Raw genomic sequence first — 14,558 nt, 5'->3', positions numbered from 1 at the left:
GCACCAACAAGTTCACAGGGGTTGGATTCTGCTGTTATTGTTTCTGCTCTCAATTACACCAGGACTGCATTCTGTTCATTCTCACAGTTGGTCAATGGGGAGGGTCGGAGGGTTTCCTTCTGCTGGACTGGCCGGTCTCACAACTTTGCCTCCAGTGGGCTGATGCTCTTTGAGTCTTGTTGCGAATACCTGGTTTCAAATTTCACAAGGATCACAGAGTGACCGGGTGTGAGGAAGTTCAGAGATATTTAGTCAGCATTTCTGTTTGAAACTCCCCCAGAAGCCCATCCAATTTCCTTTGTAATTGTTTACTGTCTCCACTTCCTCCACCCTCGTAGGCAGCAAGTTCCAGGTCAGTACCATGCACTGCATCAAAATATTCTTTAATTTCTGTTTGAAAGATATTGTGAATATATTGTCCTGGACAATAAAGAAATTGGAATAACTCACCTTGGGTGTGGGTGAATGGAATATATCAATCTGATATCCACCTACAGTCTAGAGGAAGTATGGAATGTGTAGCTGGAAATCCCTCCCTAACAGCACTGTGGGTGTACTTATACCTCAGGCATTGTAGCAGTTCAGGAAGGCAGTGTTGGCGCTGATTGTGGCCGAGGCAGCTACATACAGCCACATATTCTGTTATAATTGAAGGACTGCAGATTGAATGTGAGGCATTGTGGGACTGGACTATCTTGACCACATTCCTGTGACTGCTCAGTTTCTGCAATCACGGACCATTAAAGCTGCTTAGCAGGGCCCCGACAGAGGACCTGGTGAGAATATTTACTCAGAATGGGTTAGAATTAAACTTATTCCAGGACCGGCTGGTGTTCAGCGGCTGAGATACCCGAATCTGTAAAAAGGGGGTCTGACCAATCAACAAACAGTGGTAGGTAGTTGGTTAAGAAGTTAAAAAGCGTTCTCAGGCATTGTTTAAATTATTTTATCCCAAATTTGTGATAAGAACTGTGAGGGACATGTGACCCGATAGTCAGTGAAGTGACGGTATACTCCAAGTAGCACTGGACTGAAAAGCAGACCTCAGAGTAGATTCTAATGGTTATAAACTGACCCAAGCATGGCCAGTGAAAAATCAGAGCTCGAGTGAGGACTGGACAGGTCTCTTACCTGCTGTTTGGAAACTAAGAACAAGAAACTTATCGATAAAATTATTAGAGAATACAGCCAACGTTTCAAGTCTGGAAGACATTTCATAACAGCTCTTATGAAGGGTCATCCATACTTGAAACATTGGCTCCACTCTGTCTCCACAGATGCTGCCAGACCTGCTGAGCTTTTCCAGCATTTTCTGTTGTTGTTTCAGATTCCAGCATCCGCAGTATTTAACTTTTCTGATAAAATGATTAGTTCTGATTGGAATCCCCACGACCCTCCCGCAAAACAGAGGGAGTGGTGGCAAAGGGAGAAAAAGGATAAGGATGATAAAGTCTGGGTTCTGATTCTCCGAGCCCATGTAGAATAAACAAAATGGGTGAATCAGTTTATAAAGAACAGAAGTTGTCCATCCCTAACAAAAACTGATCAAATGAAAATAATTAGGTTCTGGAATATAACAAAAAAATTAAGAGATGAAGTTTACAATCGAGTTTGTTTTGATTTTTATTCTTGTGTAAAGTGGTATTATTGAGGGCCAAGTGTTTGCTGCTCACTCCCCATCCCTTTAGGTTCTGTAGAAAAGTTAACCCTTTCAGCAGACAGTTCATTTCTTTTCAAATCATCTGAAAACTCATGTCTATTTTAGTTTATAATTGAAGATTTATGGGAATTGGCTAAGATGGGCTTTCGGCATTTTTAAAGTATAAAAAAGTGGTCTTGAGAAGGCAATTTGGTAGAGAGAGGTGGAGGGAGAGATGTTTACAGAGAGGTGTTGAGAGCTGTTGGTTTTACAAGTTATCCATGTTTTTGGAGCGGTCACTTCATGTCCTGGTCTGAGAGGGATGGAGAGAAGTCTGTTCAATTGTTAATGTTAAACTTTCTCTATTAACTGTTAATCGACACTCCGTTTTTATCTTTCTGACTTGTTACATTTTTAATGATAAATAAACTTTCTGAATTCACCATTTAATGTGTTCTTTCTTACCACATGGTTAAGACACTGGAACCTGGTGTGATTTACGATTAGGGAGATTATTGTAAACAAGAGAACCCCCATAAATCTTAGTTCAAATAAATCAAAGTTCCTACAAATGGAATGTTATCCTTTATTACGAGAGAAAGTGAACACAGGAGTAAAAATGTTCTGCTTCAGTTATGCAGGGCGTTGCTGAGACTGCATCTTGAACACTCGGTGCAGCTTTGTCTCCTATTTAAGAAATGATACAAATGCATTGAAAGTGGTTCAGAGGAGGTTTAATAGATTGCTTCCCAATTTTGTCCGATTTTCCTTGTCTTCACCTCTGACAAAGAGTAATCCTGACTCAAAATGTTGCCTCCATTCTCTCTCTACAGATGCTGTCAGACTTGCTGAGATTGTCCAGCATTTTCTGTTTTTGTTTCAGATTCCAACAACAGCAGAATTTTGCCTTTATACTAATTCTTGTTGGATAAGGGCATCAAAAGTATCGGGTATAGCACGAGAACGCAACACAAAAAGATCAGCCATGATGTAAATAAACGGTGGAGCCGACTCAAAGGGCCAAATGGCCGACTTCTGCTCCGATGTCGAATGTTGGTCACAAATTCCTGAGAATTCTGAACCAAGGCTGGAAGATTCGCCTTGCTTGTGTTCGTGGGAAAATGTCCAGGAGAACCATCACTGTGAAGGACAGTTCTGGGATTAAAGGTTGCCAGACTGGAAAAGGAAAACAATGGAAATAAACTGTTGAGGAGGAAAGAATCACTTTGGGCTGGTTTTTGGAGAAAGAGTGTCAACATTCCAAGGCAGGGTAAAATATATCCATTGAGTGGATATTTAATGGTGTTAAGAGTAAAAGGGCAAAGTTTAATTTTACAGTTTAAGGGCGATGTTCCCTATAAAAAAGTGTTTAATCATTGTTGCTTCCAGTTTGTTGGAGTAAACGCCATAAACTTGAAGTTTTGTCATGTCATTCTTTAATTTACTCACTGGGTTTAGAATTTTTTTAAAAATTGTTGATCATCAGAGATCCTAACAGTTCATTTAAAGGCACACATTTCGACTTCCCATTTGAGCCTGGGCACCTTTCTGTCTCTATTGCTCGTGTCAATGACAGCCAGGCGATGGAGTTGAGGCTAATATTAGCTGAGAATAACAGGGCCTGCGCCCCAGTTGGGAAACTGCCATGGGCATCGCACAAATAGAGAGACTAATAAATAAACTTTAAGACATTGACTTTTACAGCTTCATGCGGGTGATCAGTCTGTAGAAGAGTAACCCTCTCTGGTTCCTTCTCTGACAGTAATTTCCTTGGAACTCAGCCTCGGGAGTTTTCAGTATTTGGCTCACAAGGAAGACGTTCAGAACCTCTACTTTTATCCACAAAGTGACGATTACTTCACGTCAGAGTTGGGCCTGTTGTATCATGACAATTGGTCAATTTGACCACTAGATTAATTTAACTGGATCCTCAATTACTAACACCACCACCTCTTATTATCTTAGACAGGAATACAAGAGAACTGGTTCATACTATCCCTTTAGCTGATTCTATACAATCCCTTATTCTCACAGTTTCAAATGTTGAGGCGAATCAGAGCTTGAAGGTCTCTCTCGCCAGTACATTTATCCTCATTGCACATTCTTTACATACACAGCAATTAAACTCAATCTTTTACTATAACGACTGATTCATTGATTAACTATAACTCAATTAAGGCTCATTAATTTCTCATCTGTTCATGACTGGTAGCTAATAAATAGCTACCAGATGGGGCAGATGTTTGAGGGCAAATCAACATCTGGCGTGTGGGAGGCTTTCAAGTGTAAGTTGATAGGGATTCAGGACCAGCACATTCCTGTAAGGGTGAAGGATAAGTATGGCAAGTTTTGGGAACCTTGGATAATGAGAGATATTGTGAGCCTCGTCAAAGAGAAAAACGAAACATTTGTCAAAGCTAGGAGGCTGGGAACACATGAAGCAAGTGTGGAATACAAGGAAAGTAGAAAGAAACTTAAGCAAGGAGTAAGGCGGGCTAAAAGGGGTCACGAAAAAGCATTGGCCAGCAGGATTAAGGAAAATCCCAAGGCTTTTTATACATATATAAAGAGCAAGAGGGTAGCCAGGGAGAGGGTTGGCCCACTCAAGGACAAGGGAGGGAATCTATGCGCGGAGCCAGAGGAAATGGGCGAGATATTAAATGAGTACTTTGCGTCAGTATTCACCAAAGAGAAGGACTTGGTGGATGATGAGTCTGGGAAAGGATGTGTAGATAGTTTGAGTCATGTTGAGATCAAAAAGGAGGAGGTATTGGGGTTCGTGAGAAACATTAAGGTAGACAAGTCCCGAGGGCCTGATGGGATATACCCCAGAATACTGAGGGAGGCAAGGGAGGAAATTGCTGGGGCCTTGAGAGAAATATTTGTATCCTTACTGGCGACAGGGGAGGTCCCAGAGGATTGGAGAATAGCCAATGTTGTTCCTTTGTTTAAGAAGGGTAGCAAGAATAATCCAGGTAATTACCGGCCGGTGAGCCTTACATCAGTGGTCGGGAAATTATTGGAGAGGATTCTTCGAGACAGGATTTATTCCCACTTGGAAATAAGTGGACGTATTAGTGAGAGGCAACATGGTTTTGTGAAGGGGAGGTCGTGTCTCACGAACTTGGTCGAGTTTTTCGAGGAAGTGACGAAGATGATTGATGAGGGTAGGGCAGTGGATGTTGTCTACATGGACTTCAGTAAGGCCTTTGACAAGGTACCTCGTGGCAGACTGGTGCAGAAGGTGAAGTCGTATGGGATCAGAGGTGAGCTGGCAAGGTGGATACAAAACTGGCGTGGTCAAAGAAGACAGAGGGTATCAGTGGAAGAATGCATTTCTGAATGGAGGGCTGTGACAAGTGGCATTCCCCAGGGATCAGTGCTGGGATCTTTGCTGTTTGTAATATGCACAAATGATTTGGAGGAAAATGTAACTGGTTTGATCAGTAAGTTTGCGGGCGACACAAAGGTTGGAGGATTTGCGGATAGCGATGAGGACCAGCAGAGGATACAGCAGGATATAGATCGGTTGGAGACTTGGGCGGAGAGATGGCAGATGGAGTTTAATCCAGACAAATGTGAGGTAATGCATTTTGGAAGGTCTCATACAGATAGGAAATATACAGTAAATGGCAGAACCCTTATGAGTATTGATAGGCAAAGGGATCTGGGTGTACAGGTACACAGGTCACTGAAGGTGGCAATGCAGGTGGAGAAGGTAGTCAAGAAGGCATACAGCATGCTTGCCTTTATCGGCCAGTGCACTGAGTTTAAAAATTGGCAAGTCATGTTGCAGCTTTATAGAACCTTAGTTAGGCCGCACTTGAAACATAGTGTTCAATTCTGGTCGCCACGCTACCAGAAAGAGGTGGAGGCTTTGAGGAGGGTACAGAAAAGATTTAATCATAGAAATCATAGAAACCCTACAGTGCAGAAGGAGGCCATTCGGCCCATTGAGTCTGCACCGACCACAATCCCACCCAGGCCCTACCCCCACATATTTTACCCGCTAATCCCTCTAACCTATGCATCTCAGGACTCTAAGGGGCAATTTTTAACCTGGCCAATCAACCTAACCCGCACATCTTTGGACTGTGGGAGGAAACCGGAGCACCCGGAGGAAACCCACGCAGACACGAGGAGAATGTGCAAACTCCACACAGACAGTGACCCGAGCCGGGAATCGAACCCGGGACCCTGGAGCTGTGAAGCAGCAGTGCTAACCACTGTGCTACCGTGCCGCCCCTTGTGCTACCGTGCCGCCCCCAGGATGTTGCCTGGTATGGAGGGCATTAGCTATGAGGAGAGGTTGGAGAAACTTGGTTTGTTCTCACTGGAGCGACGGAGATTGAGGGGCGGCCTGATAGAAGTCTACAAGATTATGAGAGGCATGGACAGAGTGGATAGTCAGAAGCCTTTTCCCAGGGTGGAAGAGTCAATTACTGGGGGGCACAGGTTTAAGGTGCGAGGCGCAAGGTTTAAAGGAGATGTACAAGGCAGATTTTTTACACAGAGTAGTGGGTGCCTGGAACGCGTTGCTGGGGGAGGTAGTGGAAGCGATACGGTAGTGACTTTTAAGGGGCATCGTGACAAATACATGAATAGGATGGGAATAGAGGGATATGGTCCCCGGAAGGGTAGGGGGTTTTCGTTAAGTCAGGCAGCATGGTCGGTGCAGGCTTGGAGGGCCGAAGGGCCTGTTCCTGTGCTGTAATTTTCTTTGTTCTTTGTTCTAAATACAGTAATATTTAATGAACACATTTGGTTCATACAACGTGGTTGACTCTCAACTGCCCTCTGAACAAGGGCATCTAGGGATGGGCAATAAATGTTGGCCAGCCAGCGACGTCCATGTCCCACAACTGAATAAGGTTAATACAAGATAAACTGGTTTGAAAAGACACTTGCTGCAAGCCAATAGCTTTCCTTCTTACTTGAACTGAGCAATCAACCTTACTCTTGAGCCAGATTTGACAGAATATAATGTCCTCCAACTGATCAAATTAATAGAAGAAATTCTTAGTTCAGACAATTCCTGCCAGCAATGCATCTTCCACAAGCATGCAGGTGAATCCAACATTAATTTTTAAAATAAAGCTCCAGTCACATGTTAGAATTTAACATGTCTTCCTTGACCTTGTTGCTGAGAATGTTTGAAGAGGCAGCAGGGGCACAATGGGTCACACCGCCTCCTTTTGTGCTCTCTGCTCCTCGTTTGCATTTGAAGTGGTAAATATCTGGGACTCACTTCTTACGAGCGGCTGAAGCAGAGATAATGGAATGTTTCCAAAAGGAAATTGGATGGGAACTTCAGGGAAATAAATCCGCAGGGACACGGAGAGAGAACAGGGCAACAGTTTGATCTACAGAGAGCCAGCATGGACTCAATGGGCTGAATGGCCCCATTCCCAATCCTAATGCCTGTCTGATCTAAAGAGAGAAATTTCAGCTGTTCCACTCCCTCCAACTCACTGAAGTCCCTCATCCCTGGAGTCATTCTCGTAAATCTCCTCTGCACCCTCTCTAAGAACTTCACATCTTTCCTAAAGTGTGGGGCCCATATACAGGGTTCCATTCTCGAGGAATAGAATTGAACAGCAGGGAGGTTCAGTTCAACTTGTTTAGAACCAGGGTTCGGCTACACTGGGAGCACTGTCAACATTTGTGATCTCCATTTAGAAAAAGGAAATAGAGGCACTGGAGAAGCGGCAACAAAGATTCACAAGAATAATCCCAGAACTGAGAGCATTTAACCCTCAGGAAAGGCTGGGGCTGCTTTTCTCTAGAAAAGAGAAGACTGAAGGGTGACCTGATGGAAGTCTTTAAGGTTATGAAGGGGTTCAATAATCCAACAGGAATTTCAGTGAGAAACCTCTTTGCCCAGCGAGTGAGTGGTTGAGGTGAACAGCATGGATACATTGAAGGGGAAGCTGGATACATACATGAGGGAGAGAGGAATAGAAGGATATGCTGATGGGGGGAGATGAAGAGGGGGGTGGGTGGAGGCTCATGTGGAGCATAAATACTGACACAGACCAATTGGGCCGACTGGCCTGGCCCTGTGCTGTAGACTCAATGGAACAGAGACAAATGTACTTACTGTAGATCTACCTGCAGCGTTAGGAAAAAAATTATTTACTGTCCAGGATAAAATAAATGTTCTTCGTCAGTTTGTGTGGGTCATTTCAGTGGAAATGTGCTCTCCCAGGCTCAAAGAGCATCAGCCCACTGGAAGCAGAATTGTGAGACCGGCCAGTCCAGCAGAAAGAAACCCTCCGACCCTCCACTTCACCTACTGTCAGAATGGACATGGTTCAGTCCTGGATGTGATTAACAGCAGCAATAACAGCAGAATCCAACCCCTGTCATCACTTGTGAACTCGCTGGTGTCTCAGCAGGAGGGATGAACTGGTGAATTTCTTCGCACACACAGCAGCTGTGATTGGACTGGTGGATCATCAGTTCCTGAGAGCTTTTGAAACCATTCCCACAGTCAGAGCATTTAAAGGGTCTCTCCTGGGTGTGAGGGACATTGTGCGTCAGCAGCTGGGGTATCGAGTGAATCCTTCCGCACACACAGAGCAGGTGAATGGTCTCTCCCAGTGTGAACTCGCTGGTGTCTCCTCAGTGTGCATGTCCTTCCAAACCTCTTTGTGCAGTGAGAGCAGCTGAACGGTCTCTCCCCAGTGTGAATGCGCTGGTGATCTATCAGATGCTCAGAAATTTTGAAGCCACTCCCACAGTCAGAGCATTTAAAGGGTCTTTCCTGGGAGTGAGTGACTTTGTGTCTCTGCAGGCTGGATAACCGAGTGAATCTGTTCCCACACTCGGAGCAGGTGAACGGTCTCTCCCCGCTGTGAACTTGCTGGTGAGTCAGCAGGGTGGATGACTGAGTGAATCCCTTCCCACACTCGGTGCAGGTAAATGGTCTCTCCTCGGTGTGAAGACGCTGGTGTGTCAGCAGGGTGAATGATTGACTGAATCCCTTCCCACACACAGAGCAGATGAACGGTCTCTCCCTGGTGTGAACTCGCTGGTGTCTCTGCAGTGTGGATGACCTCTTAAATCTCTTTGTGCAGAGAGAGCAGCTGAACGGTCTGTCCTCAGTGTGAATGCGCTGGTGGGACACCAGTTCCCCAGAAATTTTGAATTCACTCCCACAGTCCGAGCATTTAAAGGGCCTCTCACTGGTGTGAGTGACTTTATGACTCAGCAGGTTGGGTAAATTAGTGAATCCCTTCCCACACACAGAGCAGGTGAATGGCCTCTCTCCGGTGTGAACTCGCTGGTGTGTCAGCAGGGCGGATAACTGCGTGAATCCCTTCCCACAGTCAGAGCAAGTGAATGGTCTCTCCCCGGAGTGAACTCGCTGGTGGTTCCGCAGGTTTGATGATGATCTAAATCTCATTGTGCTGAGAGAGCAGCTGAACGGTCTGTCCTCAGTGTGAATGCGCTGGTGGGACATCAGATCCCGAGAACTTTTGAAGCAACTCTCACAGTCAGAGCATTTAAAGGGTCTCTCATTGGTGTGAGTGGCTTTGTGCGTCAGCAGGGTGGATGACCGAAAGAATCCCTTCCCACACACACTGCAGGTGAACGGTCTCTCCCCAGTGTGAATTCGTTGGTGTGCCCGCAGTTCGGAGGACCGAGAGAATCCCTTCCCACACATGGAGCAGCTGAACGGTCTCTCCCCGGTGTGAACTCGCTGATGTCTCCGCAGTGTGGATGACCATTTAAATTTCATTGTGCAGTGAGAGCAGCTGAACAGTCTCTCCTCACTGTGAATGCGCTGGTGGGACACCAGTTCTCCAGAGCTTTTGAATCCACTCCCACAGTCAGAGCATTTAAAGGGTCTCTCATTGGTGTGAGTGAGATTGTGACTCAGCAGGTGGGAGAACTTAATGTATCCCTTCCCACACACTGAGCAAGTGAAGGGTCTCTCCCGAGTGTGACTGCGTTGATGAATTTCCAAATCACAGGGCAACATGAATCCTTGTCCACAATCGTCACATTTCCACAGTTTCTCCATGATGCGGGTGTCCTTGTGACTCTCCAGGTTTGATGATCAGTTGAATCCTTGTCCACACAGAACACGTGTACGATCTCTCTTCACTGTAAACGGTGCAATGTTGTTTCAGCCTGTGTAACTGGTTAAAGCTCTTTCCACTATCAGTGGACTGGAACACTCTCACTCAGGTGTGTTCCAGTCACACTGATGTTTAAAATCTCCTGAAGCAAACAGATCAGACAAACATTGCTTTTCTAGATTCAAAGGTCGATGATATTCAGGTCCCAATAAATCGAATGGCTCTGTCAAATCTTGATGTGATGTTTAGTTTGAAATTTCTGTCTATAAATCCTCATCTCCTGATATCTATGAAAGGAATTTACAATAGACATCATTGTCAGTACAGGATAGAAATTCAGAACAGACAATTCTAGTTTCTATGGAACATTCTTTCCTCTCTCATTCTCCAAAAGCTGTCAATCTCCATCCCACACACTCTCCCTCAATTCTCACTGTGCTCTCCTGAGTATACATAAGAACATAAGAAATAGGAGCAGGAGTAGGCCATCTAGCCCCTCGAGCCTGCCCCGCCATTCAATAAGATCATGGCTGATCTGACGTGGATCAGTACCACTTACCCGCCTGATCCCCATAACCCTTAATTCCCTTACCGATCAGGAATCCATCCATCCGCGCTTTAAACATATTCAGCGAGATAGCCTCCACCACCTCAGTGGGCAGAGAATTCCAGAGATTCACCACCCTCTGGGAGAAGAAGTTCCTCCTCAACTCTGTCTTAAACCGACCCCCCTTTATTTTGAGGCTGTGTCCTCTAGTTTTAACTTCCTTACTAAGTGGAAAGAATCTCTCCGCCTCCACCCTATCCAGCCCCCCCCACCCCCCCCCCCCCCCCCGCATTATCTTATAAGTCTCCATAAGATCCCCCCTCATCCTTCTAAACTCCAACGAGTACAAACCCAATCTCCTCAGCCTCTCCTCATAATCCAAACCCCTCATCTCCGGTATCAACCTGGTGAACCTTCTCTGCACTCCCTCCAATGCCAATATATCCTTCCTCATATAAGGGGACCAATACTGCACACAGTATTCCAGCTGCGGCCTCACCAATGCCCTGTACAGGTGCATCAAGACATCCCTGCTTTTATATTCTATCCCCCTCGCGATATAGGCCAACATCCCATTTGCCTTCTTGATCACCTGTTGTACCTGCAGACTGGGCTTTTGCGTCTCATGCACAAGGACCCCCAGGTCCCTTTGCACGGTAGCATGTTTTAATTTGTTTCCATTGAGATAGTAATCCCATTTGTTATTATTTCCTCCAAAGTGTATAACCTCGCATTTATCAACGTTATACTCCATTTGCCATATCCTCGCCCACTCACTCAGCCTGTCCAAATCTCTCTGCAGATCTTCTCCGTCCTCCACACGATTCACTTTTCCACTTATCTTTGTGTCGTCTGCAAACTTCGTTACCCTACACTCCGTCCCCTCCTCCAGATCATCTATAGAAATGGTAAACAGTTGCAGCCCGAGTACCGATCCCTGCGGCACGCCACTAGTTACCTTCCTCCAACCGGAAAAACACCCATTTATTCCGACTCTTTGCTTCCTGTCGGATAGCCAGTCCCCAATCCACTTTAACACACTACCCCCAACTCCGTGTGCCCTAATCTTCTTCAGCAGCCTTTTATGGGGCACCTTATCAAACGCCTTTTGGAAATCCAAAAACACCGCATCCACCGGTTCTCCTCCATCAACCGCCCTAGTCACATCTTCATAAAAATCCAACATGTTCGTCAAGCACGACTTTCCCCTCATGAATCCATGCTGCGTCTGATTGATCGAACCATTTCTATCCAGATGCCCTGCTATCTCCTCTTTAATAATGGATTCCAGCATTTTCCCTACTACAGACGTTAAGCTGACCGGCCTATAGTTACCCGCCTTTTGTCTCCTTCCTTTTTTAAACAGCGGCGTAACATTAGCCGTTTTCCAATCAACCGGCACTACCCCAGAATGCAACGAGTTTTGATAAATAATCACTAACGCATCCACTATTACCTCTGACATTTCTTTCAATACCCTGGGATGCATTCCATCCGGACCCGGGGACTTGTCCACCTTCAGTCCCATTAGTCTACCCAGCACTGCCTCTCTGGTAACATTAATTGTATTAAGTATTTCTCCTGCTGCCAACCCTCTATCGTTAATATTTGGCAAACTATTTGTGTCCTCCACCGTGAAGACCGACACAAAAAACTTATTTAAAGACTCAGCCATATCCTCATTTCCCACTATTAACTCCCCCCTCTCGTCCTCCAAGGGTCCAACATTCACTCTAGCCACTCTATTCCTTTTTATATATTTATAAAAACTTTTACTATCATTTTTTATATTAATTGCTAGCCTAGCTTCATAGTCTATCCTTCCTTTCTTTATCGCTTTCTTAGTCTCTCTTTGTTGTTTCTTAAATTTTTCCCAATCACTTGTTTCTCCACTATTTTTGGCCACTCTGTACGCAGCTGTTTTTATTTTAATACTCTCCTTTATTTCCTTCGTTATCCACGGCTGGTTCTCCCTTTTCTTACAATCCTTGTTTTTTGCTGGAATATATTTTTGCTGAGAACTGAAAAGGATCTCCTTAAAAATCCTCCACTGTTCCTCAGCTATCCTACCTGCCAGCCTGCTCTCCCAGGCTACCTTAGCCAATTCATCCCTCATCCTATCATATTTCCCTCTGTTCAAACAGAGGACACTGGTTTGGGACCAAACTTTCTCCTCTTCCATCTGAATCAGAAATTCGACCATATTGTGGTCACTAGACCTAAGAGGGTCCTTCACAATAAGATCCTTAATTCTACCTACCTCGTTACACAATACCAGATCCAAAATAGCTCGTTCCCTCGTCGGTTCCGTAACATGCTGTTCAAGGAAACTATCCCGACAGCATTCTAAGAACTCTTCCTCCATTCCACCCTTACCGACTTGAGTCTGCCAGTCAATGTGCATGTTGAAGTCCCCCATGATTATTGCCGTTCCGTTTTTACACGCATCCCTTATCTGCTTGTTTATAGCCCTCCCTACCTCAACATTATTATTTCGGGGCCTATATACCACACCTACTAGTGTCTTTCTCCCTCTACTATTCCTCATCTCTACCCATAATGATTCCACGTTTTGTTCCTCAGAGCCTATGTCATCCCTCAGTACTACCCTGATATTATCTCTTATTAATAGCGCGACCCCACCACCTTTTCCTTCCTGTCTATTCTTCCTAAACGCCTGATACCCCTGGATATTCATCTCCCAGTCCTGGTCACCTTTCAGCCACGTTTCTGTAATGGCCACTAGATCGTACCCACTTGTGCTGATTTGCACCATCAACTCATTTACCTTGTTCCGAATGCTTCGTGCATTCAGGCAAAGTGTCCTTATTCCAGCTTTTATCTGGAGCCGCTTTGATGAGTCGCAAACACCCTCTCCCTCTACTCCCTTATCTAAATTACCGCCTTCATTCACTTGCACCCTCTCCTCTACCATTAATTTTGTAATTCCCCTTACCCCTGCATCCTCCCCCCCATCAATTAGTTCCTTGATCCTAGTCAACTCTTCTAGCTCCCCTCCCCCCAACCTATCTAGTTTAAATTCTCCCCAGTAGCCTTAGCCAACCTACCGGCCAGGATATTGGTCCCCCTGTGATTCAAGTTCCACCCGTTTTTTGTATACAGATCACCCCTGCCCCTAAAGAGGTCCCAATGGTCCAGGAACCTGAATCCCTGCCCCCTGCACCAGTCCCTCAGCCACACATTCATCTTCCACCTCACTCCATTCCTGCCCTCACCTTCCCGTGGCACAGGCAGTAATCCTGAGATTACTACCTTTGCTTTCCTCTTTCTCAGCTGTCTCCCTAATTCCCTGTACTCCCTTTTCATGACCCCTTCTCCCTTCCTACCCACATCAGCGGTACCAATATGTACCGCTACCTCAGGCTCCTCTCCCTCCCACCTCAGGATTTCCGGGACGCGACTAGCGACATCCTGGATCCCGGCCCCAGGGAGGCAGACCACCATGCGAGACTCCCGCCTACCTCCACAGAGGTAGACCTCCCAAGTCTATTGAAGGTGCTGATTCAGACTGATTAACAGATCCATGCTGACCACTTTCTATATTGGACACAGAGATCTGAAAATCTACGTGTAACGGCCGGCCTACACACCAGAAACTAAAATCTGTGCCATATGTGGGACTGGATAACTGGATTGGGAGAAAGGGAAGGATGTGGGGAAGAATTTTATTTTGGTGCAGAAAGGTCATTACCTGGAACCCGCTGCCTCAGAGGGTTGTGGAAGTGCAAATGATCCATGATTAATCTTCAAGCTGACAGCCACGTTAAAGTTTTACATTTGGACATAAATGAGCTGACTGATGCTGTGTGTAATGCACTGTATTACCTGGTTACAGATACATGAAGAATGTGAGGAGGAATTCTATTTAGACAGCGAGTGGTGACCTGGAAGTTAAAAATTCAACAAGTCCTCAATTTCCCCCAGAATGCCAAAGAAACGCAAAAGGGGAGCAAAGAAAGTGTTTTACTCACAGATGTTGGCCTCTTTTAGGTCAAAAGGAGCTCACAAACTATTTTTCAAATTGACATCGAGCCAGCCAGGAGTCGAACCTGGAATCTTCTGATCCGTAGTCAGACGCGTTATCCATTGCGCCACTGGCCCACACTCTCACAGCTGTTGGAGAGACAGGAGGAAGGTTGAGTCTGTCTGAAGCTCAATCTTCATTCAGAGAGAGAAGCAGCAGCAGCTTTGCTGGGCAGGAATGAGCAGCTGAACAAGCTCATTGTACAACTTCCGCATTCAGACAATGGGGAAGCTCTGATTG

General features: G+C 45.5%; 2 protein-coding genes, 1 non-coding gene and 1 pseudogene across 3 annotated transcripts in view; 1 reads left to right on the top strand and 3 right to left on the bottom strand.

Moving 5' to 3' along the window:
- LOC144483765 (uncharacterized) overlaps positions 1–14,558 on the top strand; it is an 85,481-nt gene that overhangs the window by 28,375 nt on the left and 42,548 nt on the right. The window lies entirely within an intron of this gene.
- Positions 1–14,558, bottom strand: part of LOC144483730 (uncharacterized) — a 68,519-nt pseudogene that overhangs the window by 34,330 nt on the left and 19,631 nt on the right.
- On the bottom strand, positions 8,142–14,401 carry LOC144483717 (uncharacterized). The gene is made up of 3 exons (XM_078202259.1): positions 14,266–14,401; positions 9,202–10,013; positions 8,142–8,697 (listed from the first exon to the last, which is right to left on the bottom strand). Exons 2-3 carry the CDS (start codon positions 9,666–9,668, stop codon positions 8,142–8,144), a joined length of 1,023 nt encoding a protein of 340 aa, XP_078058385.1. The 5' UTR covers positions 9,669–10,013; positions 14,266–14,401.
- On the bottom strand, positions 14,323–14,395 carry trnar-acg (transfer RNA arginine (anticodon ACG)). Its single transcript has one exon. It is a non-coding gene; the product is annotated as a tRNA-Arg (tRNA).

Source organism: Mustelus asterias, unplaced genomic scaffold, assembly GCF_964213995.1.
Source record: "Mustelus asterias unplaced genomic scaffold, sMusAst1.hap1.1 HAP1_SCAFFOLD_77, whole genome shotgun sequence".
In the NCBI taxonomy this organism is placed as follows: domain Eukaryota; kingdom Metazoa; phylum Chordata; class Chondrichthyes; order Carcharhiniformes; family Triakidae; genus Mustelus; species Mustelus asterias.
Note: the sequence above shows the minus strand (reverse complement) of the source record. Positions and strands in the feature narration are given on the sequence as shown.